Raw genomic sequence first — 14,513 nt, 5'->3', positions numbered from 1 at the left:
CTTGAGCACTACCGATTTGAATGTGTTTAACAAAACAGACACAGTTGATATTAGGTCAACATTGTGCCACAGGCAAAGCAGCAAAAAAAGAATCAGATGTGGGAGGGAGAGCTTTTCATTCTCCGCTTTTATTCTTTCCCTAACAGTTAAAAGGATCTAGTGTGCATTTAAGCAACATAATAGTACACTACCTCACCAGCTTTTATCCCGTCTTAAGCTATGGTGTGCGGGACTCCCGTGCACGCTCAATCACACTCCCCATACACACAAATGCGAGGTCAGAGAGCCAACAAGGCAGAAAAGCTTGTAATGGAGAGCGTTTATGGATAGTAATGCAACCCAAATACGCCACGGCTCCTGTTCCAAATGTGATCATTTAATCAAAGTACAGATGCACAAAGTCTTCTTAAATAACCTTTGGATTTGGCTGTATTTGGAGAATTATAATGGCAAAGCTAGAGGCTGAGGGCCAAAGCAGATCACAGGGAAGGGATTTTCCACATGCCCTGATACAGTCGGTTGGTGGGCAGGGCCGTCTGTGGCCACCCAACGCACCCCAGTGGAATGAATTCATCAAACACGGAACAGCAAAGGGAGGGTCCTACAAGTCTGAGATTTCGGACCACCAAAACTCCAAATAGTAGCCACATGGAGGAGCTATAGAGTAGATGCACAGCTGTACGTGAAATTGCATACGCACCAAAAAGAAGGACACACAGTCTTTTGTAGCTTGAAAGCCAACGGGTGACACCGGTGAGTAACGCAGGACGTCAGAAACAGGCCCAGAGCCCATAAGCCCCGACTGGACTTCCTCCATCTCAGACAGGCCTTTTCATCTCTTATCATTTTCTCTCTCTTGCTCCTCACTCAACCCATCTCTTTTTCTTTTTCCACTCTGTCTGCCTCTATCCTTTCGCTTCCTATTGGCCTCCATTTTCCCTGCTTTCATCCCCCCCTTCCCCCCCTTCTACTTCCCCTCACTCATCTTTCACCCCCTCTTCCTTAGCCTCTGTCCTCGGTGCCAGCAGGATATTCCCCTGATTTAGATTTTCATTTCCCTCCTCTGTCACGTTCTTATCCCCTCTTCCTCGGCGTAGCCTCCAGCCCGACTTACTTTTTGCCCTCTAGCTTTCATCACTCCATTCCTTTTCTTTCCTTGGCTTTCTCCACATTGCGTTTTCACAGCGTGTTACCTTGGGGATTTCAGGGAGGCTTAAAAAGATGCTAGCTGAGCGTGTGTGTCTGTACGTGTGTGTGTTCTGTGCACCATTTTATGTTTATGTGCTTGAAATGGACACACTAAAAGCCTATTGACTGTTACTTCATTATCAGCAATTAAATGCTTTCCCCAAAATAGGATCAATCTCACACACACACACACACACACACACACACACACACCACAATCCTGTGGGGCTGGTAGCCAATATATCATGAATCTTTAACAGGGACTAAACGGGCAAAATACATCCAGCCAGACCCTCACAGCGCTAACACAGACTGGGGGCTACGCTGCATGTGCCGGCCCACCTCCCGCTGAAGATCACACACTCTGGCCTCAGAAAAATCGACCAAATTCCAAGGGAGTGTGTGGACGTCTGTGTAATTTGTGTGTGTTTTTTTAAAAGGCAGATTACCCCAAATGTGGTGAGAGGACGGGGGCTTTGTCACGCAACGGCTTCATTAGTGAAACCTTTGTGTGTCGATGTTTGTGTGGGAAAAGTCCATGATATGTGTGGTCTTCCTGTTTTGGAGCGCCAAAATATATGGAGTCAAAGGGTTAAAAGTTGTGTTCAGCCAAATACAGGCGATTTGCTCAGCCAAGCAGTAAACGGGGGGAAGGACTCCAAGGACTGGGAGGGTGCAGGGTTAGTGTGTGCTTTAAAGCGTTGCATTAAAATTTCAGATCACAGCACGCCACATAGTCAAGGACCCTGCCTGCCTCGGGCTCGCCAATGAGTGCGCGTGTGTGTGTTTTTAAGCGAGTCTGTGTGAGTGCGTGTGTGGATGTGGGCTAGCATGTGCTTATTGGCTTCTGTAAGCAAATGGGGGGGGGGGGGGGGGGTATTTTACTATGTCTTTGAAAAAGGCTTTCTTCTGGAAAAATTGAAGGGAGGGGGCTCAGATTGCTGAAACCTATCGATTAGTGTCGTTACACTGCATGTAATACTTTCCTGTAGCCTTTACTCACTCACAAAGCCACACAGTACAGACGATACAAGACAAAGTCTGGTAGGGAGGGAGGGAGGTAGAAAAGGAAGGAGCAGAGCGAGGGAGAAATAGAGGGAGAGAGAGAGAGAGGAGGGATCGATCTGTTTTTAACAGCCAATCAATCCCAACAGTTCGGTTAATGGAGAGACACTGAGTTTGGGCCATGGGAAATGGTGTCGGATGAGGTGGGGGGGGGGGCCTTAAAAGGCAAGTTGATACTCTACTTTGTCAGGGCGCATACAGGATTCCCCTGATCATTTGTGGATGCACCCGGAAGTTGGTTCAAGCAGCCATCTTTTCACACCAGCTTCCGAAAGACATCAACAAAACCCTTGTTTCTCTTCTCAGAACATAAACTTGTCCTAATGTGCTTTGGGCGGTCTCGTGTTTCCAGTTTCTACGAGTAATCCCCGTGGGGAAAAAAAGGGGGGGGGGCGAGTGTCATTAAGTTCCACGTCAAGAAACGGAGCGATGACACGAAAAGGATTCCGTTCTCATCCTCGCCACCGCTCTGCGATCAATAACGATAGATGCCAACAGCTCGAGTAACTGAGGCCACCTTATCGTGCCGGTCCTATTAGAGGTCTCAGAGCAACCGGCGTCAAGCCTCTCTCCTCCGTTCTGACCCCGACAAATCATAAAGGTCTTCAGCCTCAACAGAAAGGCATCGTTCTGGTGGTAGCGTGGGCAACGATGGGATGTGGAGCATGCTGAGCTTCGTGCGCGAGGTCGCTCCACGCAGGGAGACGTAATAAACAGGACGGCCACGTCAATCGACAGACTCTGGGGCCAGGGGAGAAGTCACCCACATCGACACGCATCAATCATTACGCCACTTACTTTGCTGTGGACTCCTCGTCATACTTTGTCTTCAGATCAAAGAGCTCGGCCTGAGTTGTTTCAAGTGCTGAAAAAGATGGGGGAGGGGGAGGGGGTTGTTGTTTCTGTTGCCAGTCAGATGAAGAACTTCTTTCAAACAATGAACACCACTTTTTTTAAAAAAGGTCCTGAAAACTGTTTCTTACTATGTGCACAAATTGTGTTATTTCACGTGAGCTTTCAACTATTCCAATTCCACGTTCGATTCCGTTTAACGATTCGGTTCTTTATTGATCCTCACTTAGAAAAAGGAGAACAAACAGGTGAATTAACGTCACCTTTGTTTTATATCTTATTTCAGAATAATTTAATACAATAATTGTCACTGCTTTGAATTCGCTTTCTGAACTTGCTTGTGTTTTTCAAACTCGTGTCTAGTTGTGGAGCCGTCTGCCTAATCAAACCACACCCACCTCATGCAGATGAAGAAGGTTAACATTCAATGAGAAATAATAAAGATTCATGAACATATTTTCAGAGCCTTTCAGTGGTACGGTTTCCATTTGTCCTGAACTTGCTGCCGGGATCGGCAGAGATTTTGGAAGGTCGGTACCTGTCTGGAGTGACTGGGCCTTGTGTTCAGCCTCTTCCAACTTTGACGACATGGAGTCTTGGCTCTCCTGGAGTTTCCTACAGGAGGAGAAAAAGAAAAGCATGGTGCAGAAAGTCAAAGGTAGATATACTCAGTCAGGGAGTCTTGGCTTCACACTCGATGGCAGCTATTCTTTATTTTCCCACCATTTCTGAAGTGTTTTCTTCACTAAAATCCTCACCAACACAACCCACTCCTCATTAAGCAGCCCCATTAGGCAGGAATGTCTGGCCACTGGGGCAAACTGCACCCAAGTATGGCTGGGGTAAGAAGGGGGGGGGGGGGGGGGCACAAACCACAAGGATAAAATAGGTTCATTCTTAGCATATAAAAAGTTGGGCTCTAACGAGAAATTGCCACTGTGTGTAAAAACATCAATAATCTCACACACAGACAATCTTTATGGTAGTCTTTGATGCCCCCCCCCCCTTCACCGCCAATCTGTCTCTCGTGTCGTCGCTATTTTTCTGCCCTCTAATTCATCCTTTCATCTCTCTCCGACCCTCCTTCCCTCACTCCTTGTAGGATAAAATGTATCAGAGGTGCCATCCATTTATTGCCCCTCTCAGACACAGGAAGTCAGCTCTCCGTAGACAGGAAGGGGCCCATAAAACACTGACGTAAAGGAAATACAGTTGAACAATTGATCTTCGACTGTATGTCTGAGAGGGCGAGTGAGCTCTCGCGTAGCTGCGCAGCAAAGTAGTCAAGTCGACTGACACGTGACAAAACGTGAGAACTATCCTGCACTTCTGAAATCAGGCGAGAGACTTTTATCAATATGATCAGTGAGCGGTTTCTCCTAAAGTGTTTAATGACTGCAGTGCAAAAACAGCAGTCGGCTGGAATTAAAGCAGAATATAATGTAATTATAAAGAAGTAGTCTCAACTACAATTTGGAGAAAGACTACAATAACAAGATCAGCCACAACAGAGAAATTAATTTCCTGTGGAATCAGATAAACTGATATGGTGGGGGTTGGGGGGGTGAACAATTATATTTCACTTCTTTAGAGCAGAAAGTTTGTGCCCAAGGCCAAAGATGCCTTATCAGCTGGGAATGCAGGGATCACCTCAAATACGTACAACACTGTAAATAGAAGACAGCATTTATGAGGTTCACACCTTTGATATGCCCATAAAGCCTGTGTGAAAATAATCTGTCTGGTGGGTTTTTAGAAGTGAAGGGACATGTCCCTGTTGTTTATGGACAGACGGGGGGTGAGGATTATCCACAATGGCCCCATCGGATGGGGCATACAATATTCATATATAGCTTATAACTATTTTAGGTTATTACATCTGGATGGTGGAGCATGGTTTAGACATGACTGGAGAATGTTTCAACACTGAAGCCCCCCCGCCCGATGTGCTTTACCACTCTGTAAACATGTATATGAATGTGTTTAATTCAAACTGGAAGGCATAACTATCCAAAATAACGACATAAAGGGTTGACAGCTCAATTCTTGAAATACATTTTAAACTAGGAAACCATGCTCAGAGAGCGCAGACCTCCGCCAAGCAGCTCATTCCCATTCTAATTGGGTTTACAGCGTCCACATGGTGATCTGGATCATCATGAAAAGGTTCTAAATTGTTCTTGGTATCTTTATACACCAACCATGAAAAGTAAAAGTGAATCTGAGTCGATGTGTATTTGTAACTGATTTTTGAATCCATAAATGCGGTTTTCAATGTTAAAATTGTATATTTACTGACTATTCTGGATCCGATCCGGATGAAATTATGTGATAAGCCTTATTCCCCTGTGAGGGTTTAGAGGTCTGTGGATCAGCATCTGCTGCTGGTTCCACGCACTCGTTTTCGGACCAGAGGAGACAGATCTCCCAGGCTTTGGAACGATCTTCCGCTCTCTCTGTGTTCAGTCAACATTTTGATGTTGTCTTGGCAGCTTAAATTCTATGTTGCTTTTTTCTATTTGTATGTATTTAAATTGTGTTGTGAAAAGCACTTTGTCTGTGAAAGGTGCCATACAAATAGAATTTACTTACTTAGTACATTGACAGCAATGTTAAGGAAGAGTTCAAAGTGATCCATAATCCAGGATCTCTTCATCATTTAATGCAGATTCTACTGGTGTGCGTTTACGGAGCCACGGAGAACGAAAGAGAACCAACTTTACCACTGGCCACACCTTCAGTGATGACATCAATTATCTCGATTATTAATAGGCTTATTTATGTTGAACAGACAGCATCAGGGTGACTCATTCTCACGTTTGTTAGAGTTAATTACATCGTTTGAATAGTTAAACAATAATGTGGCAGCACGTTTGAGCTTATTTATTGTTGTCGCACGCTTTGTTGTGTGTCGGAAAGTTGCACGATCTTTAAAATGTCCTGAGAACGGCTTGGAATATTGCTTTGCATCAAAATACAGTGGAGTTTTTCCAGTTAGGTTATTATGGTATGTTTTCAGACACATTAGAGGTTTGTGAAAGCAACTGTTTAAAATGAAGTGCAAACATAAATGGCCAAAAACAAAGTACATAATAGTCTGCGGTGTTCATTCCGATCATGATATGAACAGCCATTGCACACACACGCACACACACGCACACGCACACGACAGAAATGCTGGTAGTGTGTTTTATGCAGGTTATTTTCCTGCATTCATTTGCAAAAGGCAGGAAATGTCAAGGAAGCAGTAAGCAACAATTGGTTGATTAAATTGATAATTCCAAGAAGTCCAAGGAGCATTGCCTTAGAAGAAATGATTAAGTCATGAACAGCTCTGCTAAATAAGGTCAGAAATCTTAAACCTGTCCCTGAAAGATTAGAATCAATGGCAGCTCCACCTCAGGGCACTGTGACCCAAATAACTAAATGGCAAAATAATGCAGAGGTTGTTACTTGAAACGCAGCTGCTGCAGTCCAACACACGCACACGCACACGCACACGCACACACAAAGACAAAAGCTATACCTCTCCTTCTCTGCATAGTCGTTGTGTAGCTGAAGCTGCTTCTCTTGGGCCAGGTTTTCAGCTTGATTCTTCACAGACTGCTCGTGCTCGCGGATCTTCTCCTTCAGCGCTTTAATCGTCACCTCTACGGGAGGTAAAAGCAGTAAAAGTTGAGAGGAAACATTCAAAACACAAGCATTCTCCTAACCGTGAAGAAAACACACAACAATGGCGGCTTCCGAGGCGTGATGAACGGCTTGTGAATTTTGCCAACACCGACGCAGCCCCTTTGGCTCCAGCCTAAATTTTGCGTTCCATGACTAGCATAGCATATTCAACATTCACCAACAGTAGGTGAGTTGTCTTCATTAAGGCTGCGTTAGTGCTGAAACTGCATAACGCGCTGACAGCTGAGCTCTGTATGGGGCAGCCTGAAATAAATCTAACACATAACTGGGGTAATAAATAGGGCTGTGTGTGTGTGTGTGTGTGTGTGTGTGTGTGTTTCTCCCAGAAAGATATGAGTGAGACAATGATAAAGAGCATTGCCGCCTGCTGTCTTTGACTGAAAGCTCTTAGCACTTGTGTGTGTGTGTGTGTGTGTGTGTGTGATTTAAACTCCCGTCTCACCACTGTGACACATAATCAATAGAGGAGAGTCCCCTCCGAGGCCTCTTACCCCTTAACTGCTTAACTGAACTTTAAACATTTAGGTTGCTGGGATCAATGCCCCTTGCACTCTTTATATGTGCACGTGAGCATGTGTGTGTGCCTGTGTGTGTGTGAAAGTGCACGGCCGCGTCCGTGTTTAACAGGAGAGGGAGTTCCACAATGTGTTTTGGGGTTTAAATATCCCTCATCTATTGAGGCAGGAAGGAGGGATAAAGGATGAGGGAACAGGAAAATCAATACCAGAATGGAACCCCGCCGCTATCGAGCTGTTCCAATTAACTCTCGCTGAGGAAAAGGGGATTCCACAACATTCCCTGAGAGCTCACTCATTCCTCCTTTTCGACTGAAATGACACCACTTTTATTACGGCTTCTTACTCATCCCTCTGCCTTTGTCAGTTTTTCCACCTTTCTTTGCCCTGAGGTAGCCTGACATTTCTAATTCATGTGACTGTGCCTCGTTTTTTTTTTTTTGTCCCCTGAAAACCAAAATGTAAAACCATGTAAAGTTGTTGTTGTTTTTTTAAATTCATGAAGCTTTAAAATATGTTGAAATATGGGCTCTGCATTTGAACAGGGCTTCTAAAGGTTTCTTTGACCTTTGCATCGTCTCTAGACTTAATGGCGACGTTATCCTGATGTATCACCGTGGCAAAGGCAAAAACAAAAAGAAAGAGAAAGAATATTTCTAATTCATATAAAAACTGGAAGAGCACTTGTATCCCAAAAATGCCCTGCTTCAAAATCTAATCACCTCTTTGACCATTCCAAGGACAATACCGCAAAAAAAAAAAAAAAAATAATTAAAACCCATGAAGAAAATCTTAGAGATATTGATCCAAACTTATCAAACAGCAATGAAAACTACATTTACATGTACATGTTCGGGTCATTCTGTCCTTTACTATGGGGACAACGAGCACTGGATCGACTTCATGTACATGTGACAAAAACCTTGGTTGGATAACCGGAACAATAGCTGTGAGGAATTAACTGAAAATACACAAAAACCAGCTTCATCTTTCTCATGCCAGTTGCTTCAATGAATACTCGTGCATGTCCTCAAGACAGTCCTTAAAGAAAACAGCATATTCTAATTTCAGTCACTTGTTTGCAACCCATTAGTGCTCGCAACCCTGGAGGGGAACAGCGCGATTATGCCTAGAAATAACGATGCTTCCTTTGCCACATTTGTCCTGTGTACAATAAAAAAAGCATACTTTAAATAATACTGCTTTCATCCTAATTGAGATAAAAGTCTGAATTATTTGCTATGTTAAATCGATGTCAAAAAAAGGCTGATGTCAATATGTGCTTTTGAGCTACTTTATTTGTTTCTCCTCATCGCAGCACGCTCAGAGGTTGGAACGGGTACTAATACAGGAGCCGAAAAGTATTCGAATGCATGATGCTACATGAACGCTACAAAGACAGTCTGGTGGGAACTTAACTTGTGATAATCTGTGATTAATTGTACAGCCCCGCTCAAAGGCGAGGACGTCCCAACGTGTGGCTCCCTGCATGCATTTGGGTTCTGACCTTGGTTTTTAACCTCTGCAAACTCTTTGTTGTAGTCCTCCAACGTCTCTCGAAGTTTGGTGTTCTCTGTCTCAATGTCGTGCATCCTCTGGAGCTTCAGCTGCAGCTGCTGAGCCAGCTCCAACACAGGTACAGGATCTGGGAGACAACGCACCGCGTTACACACACACAACGTAAAGCAAATTACACAAACAGGGGTGGCAAGGTGAGCTAGGAATAACCGCACTCAAGGTCCAGTGGGGGGAAAGCGTTTGCTCTGGTGAAGTGTCCTTGAGCAAGGCAATGAATCTCTAGCAGCTCAGAGAGAACTGTCCTCGGGCTGACCGTGATCTTTGAACTTTATATGAAGAATCACTGGAGCCAGTAAAGACCAAGAACAAAGTCACCAATAATACTATGCTAAAGTTAGTTTTGTGTAAATATACTGCTTCATCAGATAGTTGGCAGAACCATCGTCTGATAATCATCTGATAATGGATCAACAGAGATTAATAATTGATCAAGGGACATTTTTTTTTTGTTTCAACTAGTATTTATTATTTATTCTATTATTATGGTTTATCTGACATGCCACCCTGGACACATCATCATGAACTTGTAACAGATTTGAAAACTGGGCATTCTATTCTCACTTAAATGATTCTGAAATAAGTATCAACTGAAAAAAATATGAATAATAAAAAGGTTATTGGCCGAGCTCTATTAGAAATACTGACAAATCTTTAGAACGTAAGAAAACCCGTTTTGAAAGGCCATGGCTCGTTTTCACGTTCCCTATCAACAACCTTATCCGTAAAGGTTACTGAATGACACGCTATCAGCTGCTGCATCAACAGAGACTATTGTCAGGTTTAAAAGATAAACGTGCACTTTAATGGGGAAAATAAAAAAAAGGAAGTGTCACACAACTTGTGCTGATCCAGCAGGAGAGCTGATACTTGTGGAGCGACGCAGACGACGCTGCAGATGAGACGCATTAACAACAGATGTTCCTGGGCTGTGATTAGTAGAAATGTTTCGCTATGATGTCGCATCAAAAAAGAAAAAAAAAGAAACATGGGCGCCGACAGAAAGACAAAGTCTTAAAACAAGCAAATACCAAAGATCAAAGAAAGACACAGGAGGAAGAAAGACGACTTCCCGGAAGCATTTCACCCACATCTCTGAACACGCAGCAGGGCTAACTAACTGTCAGTGTGATGAAGAGAGTCCTGTCAGTCAGACCAATCACATCTGATTGGTGCTCATGGGTGGCCGGCTGGTGACAGGCAGCCAAGAGACGCAGGCGACGCTCATCAGCATGCCGGCGAAAAGAGCAGTTTGTGTGTGCGTGTGTGTGTGTGTGTGTGTTTGTGTGCGTTGTACAGATAAGAGGAACTGACAGCTTACAGCTGCGGGTGAGGGCTGCGTGCATGCGTGTGTGTGTGTGTGTGTGTGTGTGCGTGTGTGTGTGTGTGTATCGGTGTGTGTGTGTCATGTCGGATGCAGTCAGATATCTTAACGATGCTAATGAGAGATCAGCAGAGAACAAATGAGGAATTTCATGCTGATTTTCTGCTGTCGGGGTGACACGCCGTGCAGGGCTAACTTCTGACACACACCTTGACACAAGCACGCACGTGCACACTTGAAGTCTCAGTGCAAACATCAATGAGCGCACGGTCGCCCTGAATTTGGACTCCCATATCCCCTGGTGCCCTTGAAAATCAACTTTCTCGCCCTCTTATCGAATCTTTGTCCTTCTCACAGCACCCTGCGCCCCCCCCCCCCCACACCCCCCCTCCAAATCGACTGTACAGCCTGTTAAAAGCAGTTTGACTCATGGGCCAATGGGTGCCGAGCGTTCTTGCCAGACACCTTTAATCTAAAGCAGAGCACATTGGGCTGACTAACCAGGCCTTCAGCTGATAGAAGCCAGAACAAAACACACTGTTTCCTCTTTCAAGACTGCAGCATTAGTCAGGCTGGTGTGTGTCTGCGTGTGTGTGTGTGTGTGTGTGTGTGTGTGTGTGTGTGTGTGTGTGTGCGCATCAGGCATTACATCATTGTCTCGCTGCGAGTTAAGAATAGCCCCGTCAGAGCTGCCGCTGACTTATTGGGAGCAGTACAATCCAAAGATATTACTGTAGGTCCATCCATGTGGGAATATGATGACCTCCTTACGCTATAGATGAACTCCCCCCCCCCCCCCCCCCCATATGCAGGGGCCCTCCAAGGCTCCCATGCAGCTGTAAATCTCCAACCAGTAGCTCTACAACTGTGTAAGTGTGTTCTGTAACACCCCCCCCCCCCCCCCCCCCCCATGGCCTCAGTGTGCTGAATGTGTGAACTTTGCAACAACCAATCGTGGGATGCACTTGTCATCCATATCAGGGCGCACCTTCTGTTAAGACCCTCTAAAGCAGCGGTCCCCAACCTTTTTCCTGACACGGACCGGTTTCATGCCGGGCAATTTTTTCGCGGACCGGGGGGGTAATTAAATAGTCTTACCAATAAACTTTATATTATGCACTTGCAATACCTATTAAACAAGTATTACACCAATATCTACTCACCATAAATTGTGGTCCCAATAATTACTTCTGTCCTTCGTGTTCACGTTTTTTGTTTCATAAATTCCACATTCTTGTCTTGTTCTTGGTCTCTGTGCAGAAGCAGGTTTGAACCCTTCATTGACTCGTTAACAAAGCTAATCAGCTGTTGATAAACCGTGTTTTAAGTCTGACTCTTTTCTTTTCTCCTTCCTCCTCAGTTGGACTTTTCCCCCTAGCGAAGAAGCTCTTCAAAGATGTTTTTTGGTTTGTTTTTATTAATTTTCGCTAGTTCACGTCAGTTTTCAGTAATGTATCACGTGACCAAGGAAATTCACAGGCGAACGTTACGTTGGAGAAAATTCAAAATAAAACACCTTTTTAGACGCTAATAATCGATACAACGTTATAAATTAGTTCTTCTTTCTGTGCGGCCCGATAACAAATAGCTCACGGCTCTAAAGGCTTCACCAGTGCGGATGGAATCACGTGGGGACATATTAAAGTATTGCACGTGCATGGGTGCACAGCGGAGGAGCACCAGAGGGACGGTGCCATGCTTCTTCCCCTCTTCCACACGGATAAGGGGATTTGCTTGATTACACTTTGTTTGGTGTTTGTTTTTTCTGTGTCGACCTTGCTTAAAAAAAAAACAACTCCATCCACACCTAACTGCATTAGTGCGTTGCTAAACACATTCATAAACGTGCCAAACCAATCGGTGGTGTAGTTCCCCAAACCCTGTCCAATGGTTTGTGTGCATCCTCCCAGGTTCATGTCTCCCATTGACAGTAAGTCCCCCCCCCCCCCCCATTAACATCTTCAGAGGAAGGTTGGAAACACATTTTACACTGGGTTGACCCCAGATGATGTTCAGGGTGCCGTGACAGAGATGAAGTCCTAGACGGACACACTTGCTCAGACATAGACGTTCGACACGGCCTTACCTGGGACATCGATGATCTTTTTGTACACGTTCAGGAAGGCATTCTCTGCTTCTTTACTTCTCTTACTCAACGCATCGATCTGCGAACAGTGAAGGGGAGAAAAATCATCGTCAGTCACGTCGCCCCGTATCTGAATGTCACATCCTCCCATTCATTTCGCAGCCTCGTCCACACACAGCACATATTTCTACTTTCGGAGCGTCGATATGTCGCTCGTGATCACGGCTGTCTTTACGGGGGGGGGGGGAGGGGGGGGTTGTGTTAGCGGGCTCCCTTCCTGTGGAGTCGATTCAGCTGTTCAGGCGATGACGGATGTTTTGCGTTTGCCGTGCGCCTGTGCGTGTCACCGTCGTTCTGTCCTCAAAGTGAATGTGCCAAGGTCTGTAAGTCGGTCGGCGTGCGTGCGCGCGTGCGTGCGTGTGCGCGTTCATTTCCCCTCCAGTACGCTGACATCATTAAACAGCTGGCTCAGTCTTTCCAGCCACAGCAGGGGCAGATTATTCAGTCGGCTCTTCACAGCAATACAGCGTGGATCCATGACTGATGCCGCCATTAACGCAAAAAGGGCACGGCACGCATTCCATCACTGATATTATTGAAATGGACAGTCTTATAATGGATCCGTAAGAGATTAATACCGGAGTCATTTTACATTTACACTGTCGTCAGAGCAGGCAGCAGGCCCCGATTTACTCTGTACGACCCACTTCTGTGTGAGGAGGCCGCGGCAGAGTGAAAACGCATCAGAAATCCGGTTCAAATTGAGGGAAACACGACATATTGAGGCATTTAGGAGGCGCTACTGTACTGGGCAGAGCTACAGCTGACGATTCTGGCTCACACACTCAGACTAAACAGCCTTCTGCTTCTCTTCCAGCTCCTCCAGCGCGCACTCGCTGAGAGAAAGGGAATAAAGACAAAAGCCTATATAAGTCCAAATATACAGTCTTCACATTCCCAGCCAAGCTAGTAGTGTAGTTGATAGGTGGTTAAGGGGTTCCTGCCACTGTAAACAGAGCAGGCTACATGTAATACTGCCTGGGCTCCTATGGGAACCCAATAAATCTCTTCACATGGCTTTGATTCATCTCTAGTTTTTTAGCCGCAAAACATCTGGCCCTGTGTACGCTGGTGCCAGCAACCCTTCCCTCCCTCCCCCTTTATTCCTCCGTCTCTCTCTCTCTCTCCCTCTCTCATCACTTCCACGTTCTCAGACTCGTTTTTTTTCCCTCACATGTTTTTCTGTCACACACTCATGTCTATCTGGCATCCACAGGGCTCCGGCTTTGCACCCTCTCGCTCTCCGTCCATCCCACACACGCTGACCCACTACTACATCTCATTCTCACGTCATGCTGCATCATGTGCAACCCCCCCCCCCCCCCCCCCCCCCTTCATATGTGAGCGATGGCGGTCCTCAAATGCAAGCCCACAAATCTCTGTGTGTGTGTGGGGGGGGGGGGATTACAGATGTTGAACACTAATGCTTCCAACACACCAGCACTAGTCCTGATCATTCATGTTGAAGTGTGTGTACATGTGTGTGTACATGTGTGTGTACATAAGACGTTAAAGAAGCAGCAACGCTCGTGAACCAACGCAGAAAAACGATCTGCCGATGGCGGTGAGGGGAGCAGGCTGCGTGACTGTACGCCGACTGGGCCAAGGTCAGTGGTACGGCAGCTTTATATAGTCCAACATGGGAGGCAGGAAATAGACATTTAATGTAGGACACACCCTACAGTTAGAGGCAGGTTAACTGCAGGACCGGAGCCATTAGGAGACCACCCAGGATTTGCAAATACAACCCTGCTGTTCCAAACTGCAGCTCTTTGAACCAATCCCGAGGCATCTGCTATTACCTACCCCCCAATCCCACACACACACACACACACACACACACACACACACACAGACACACACACCAAGCAAAACAAATGAAGTGACACAAATGATACCTCGCCAGCGTCAGCCGGTTACCGATGAGGAGTGTTTGCGATTGTAAATGGTAACCCTGACGCGTCCGCACACACAAACACGCACGCGTCCATACGTCAGCATCTTGTGCCACCATCACTCAGCACCGCCTGGGCTCCCCTATCTAACCCATAGTGTGTGAAGGGCATCAGGCTGACCTGCAAATGTGCATGCATGCATGTGCACGCATGTCTGAGTGTGCGTGTGCGCGGGCCCCCAGTGGAGGCTGATAAGGGGA

The 14,513-nt window shown here is 45.8% G+C and overlaps 1 protein-coding gene across 1 annotated transcript in view; it reads right to left on the bottom strand.

The window, feature by feature from the left end:
* Window positions 1-14,513, bottom strand: part of cux1a (cut-like homeobox 1a) — a 53,012-nt gene that overhangs the window by 13,585 nt on the left and 24,914 nt on the right. The window contains exons 4-8 of the mRNA XM_068745132.1: window positions 12,299-12,377; window positions 8,821-8,958; window positions 6,632-6,755; window positions 3,644-3,720; window positions 3,052-3,118 (exon numbers count right to left, since the gene is read on the bottom strand). Coding sequence (XP_068601233.1) covers window positions 3,052-3,118; window positions 3,644-3,720; window positions 6,632-6,755; window positions 8,821-8,958; window positions 12,299-12,377 — 485 coding nt within the window. The remainder of the gene's footprint in view (window positions 1-3,051; window positions 3,119-3,643; window positions 3,721-6,631; window positions 6,756-8,820; window positions 8,959-12,298; window positions 12,378-14,513) is intronic.

The sequence above is a fragment of the Brachionichthys hirsutus genome, chromosome 11, assembly GCF_040956055.1.
Source record: "Brachionichthys hirsutus isolate HB-005 chromosome 11, CSIRO-AGI_Bhir_v1, whole genome shotgun sequence".
In the NCBI taxonomy this organism is placed as follows: domain Eukaryota; kingdom Metazoa; phylum Chordata; class Actinopteri; order Lophiiformes; family Brachionichthyidae; genus Brachionichthys; species Brachionichthys hirsutus.
The sequence above is the reverse complement of the archived record's forward strand: the minus strand, read 5'-3'. Positions and strand labels throughout refer to the sequence as shown.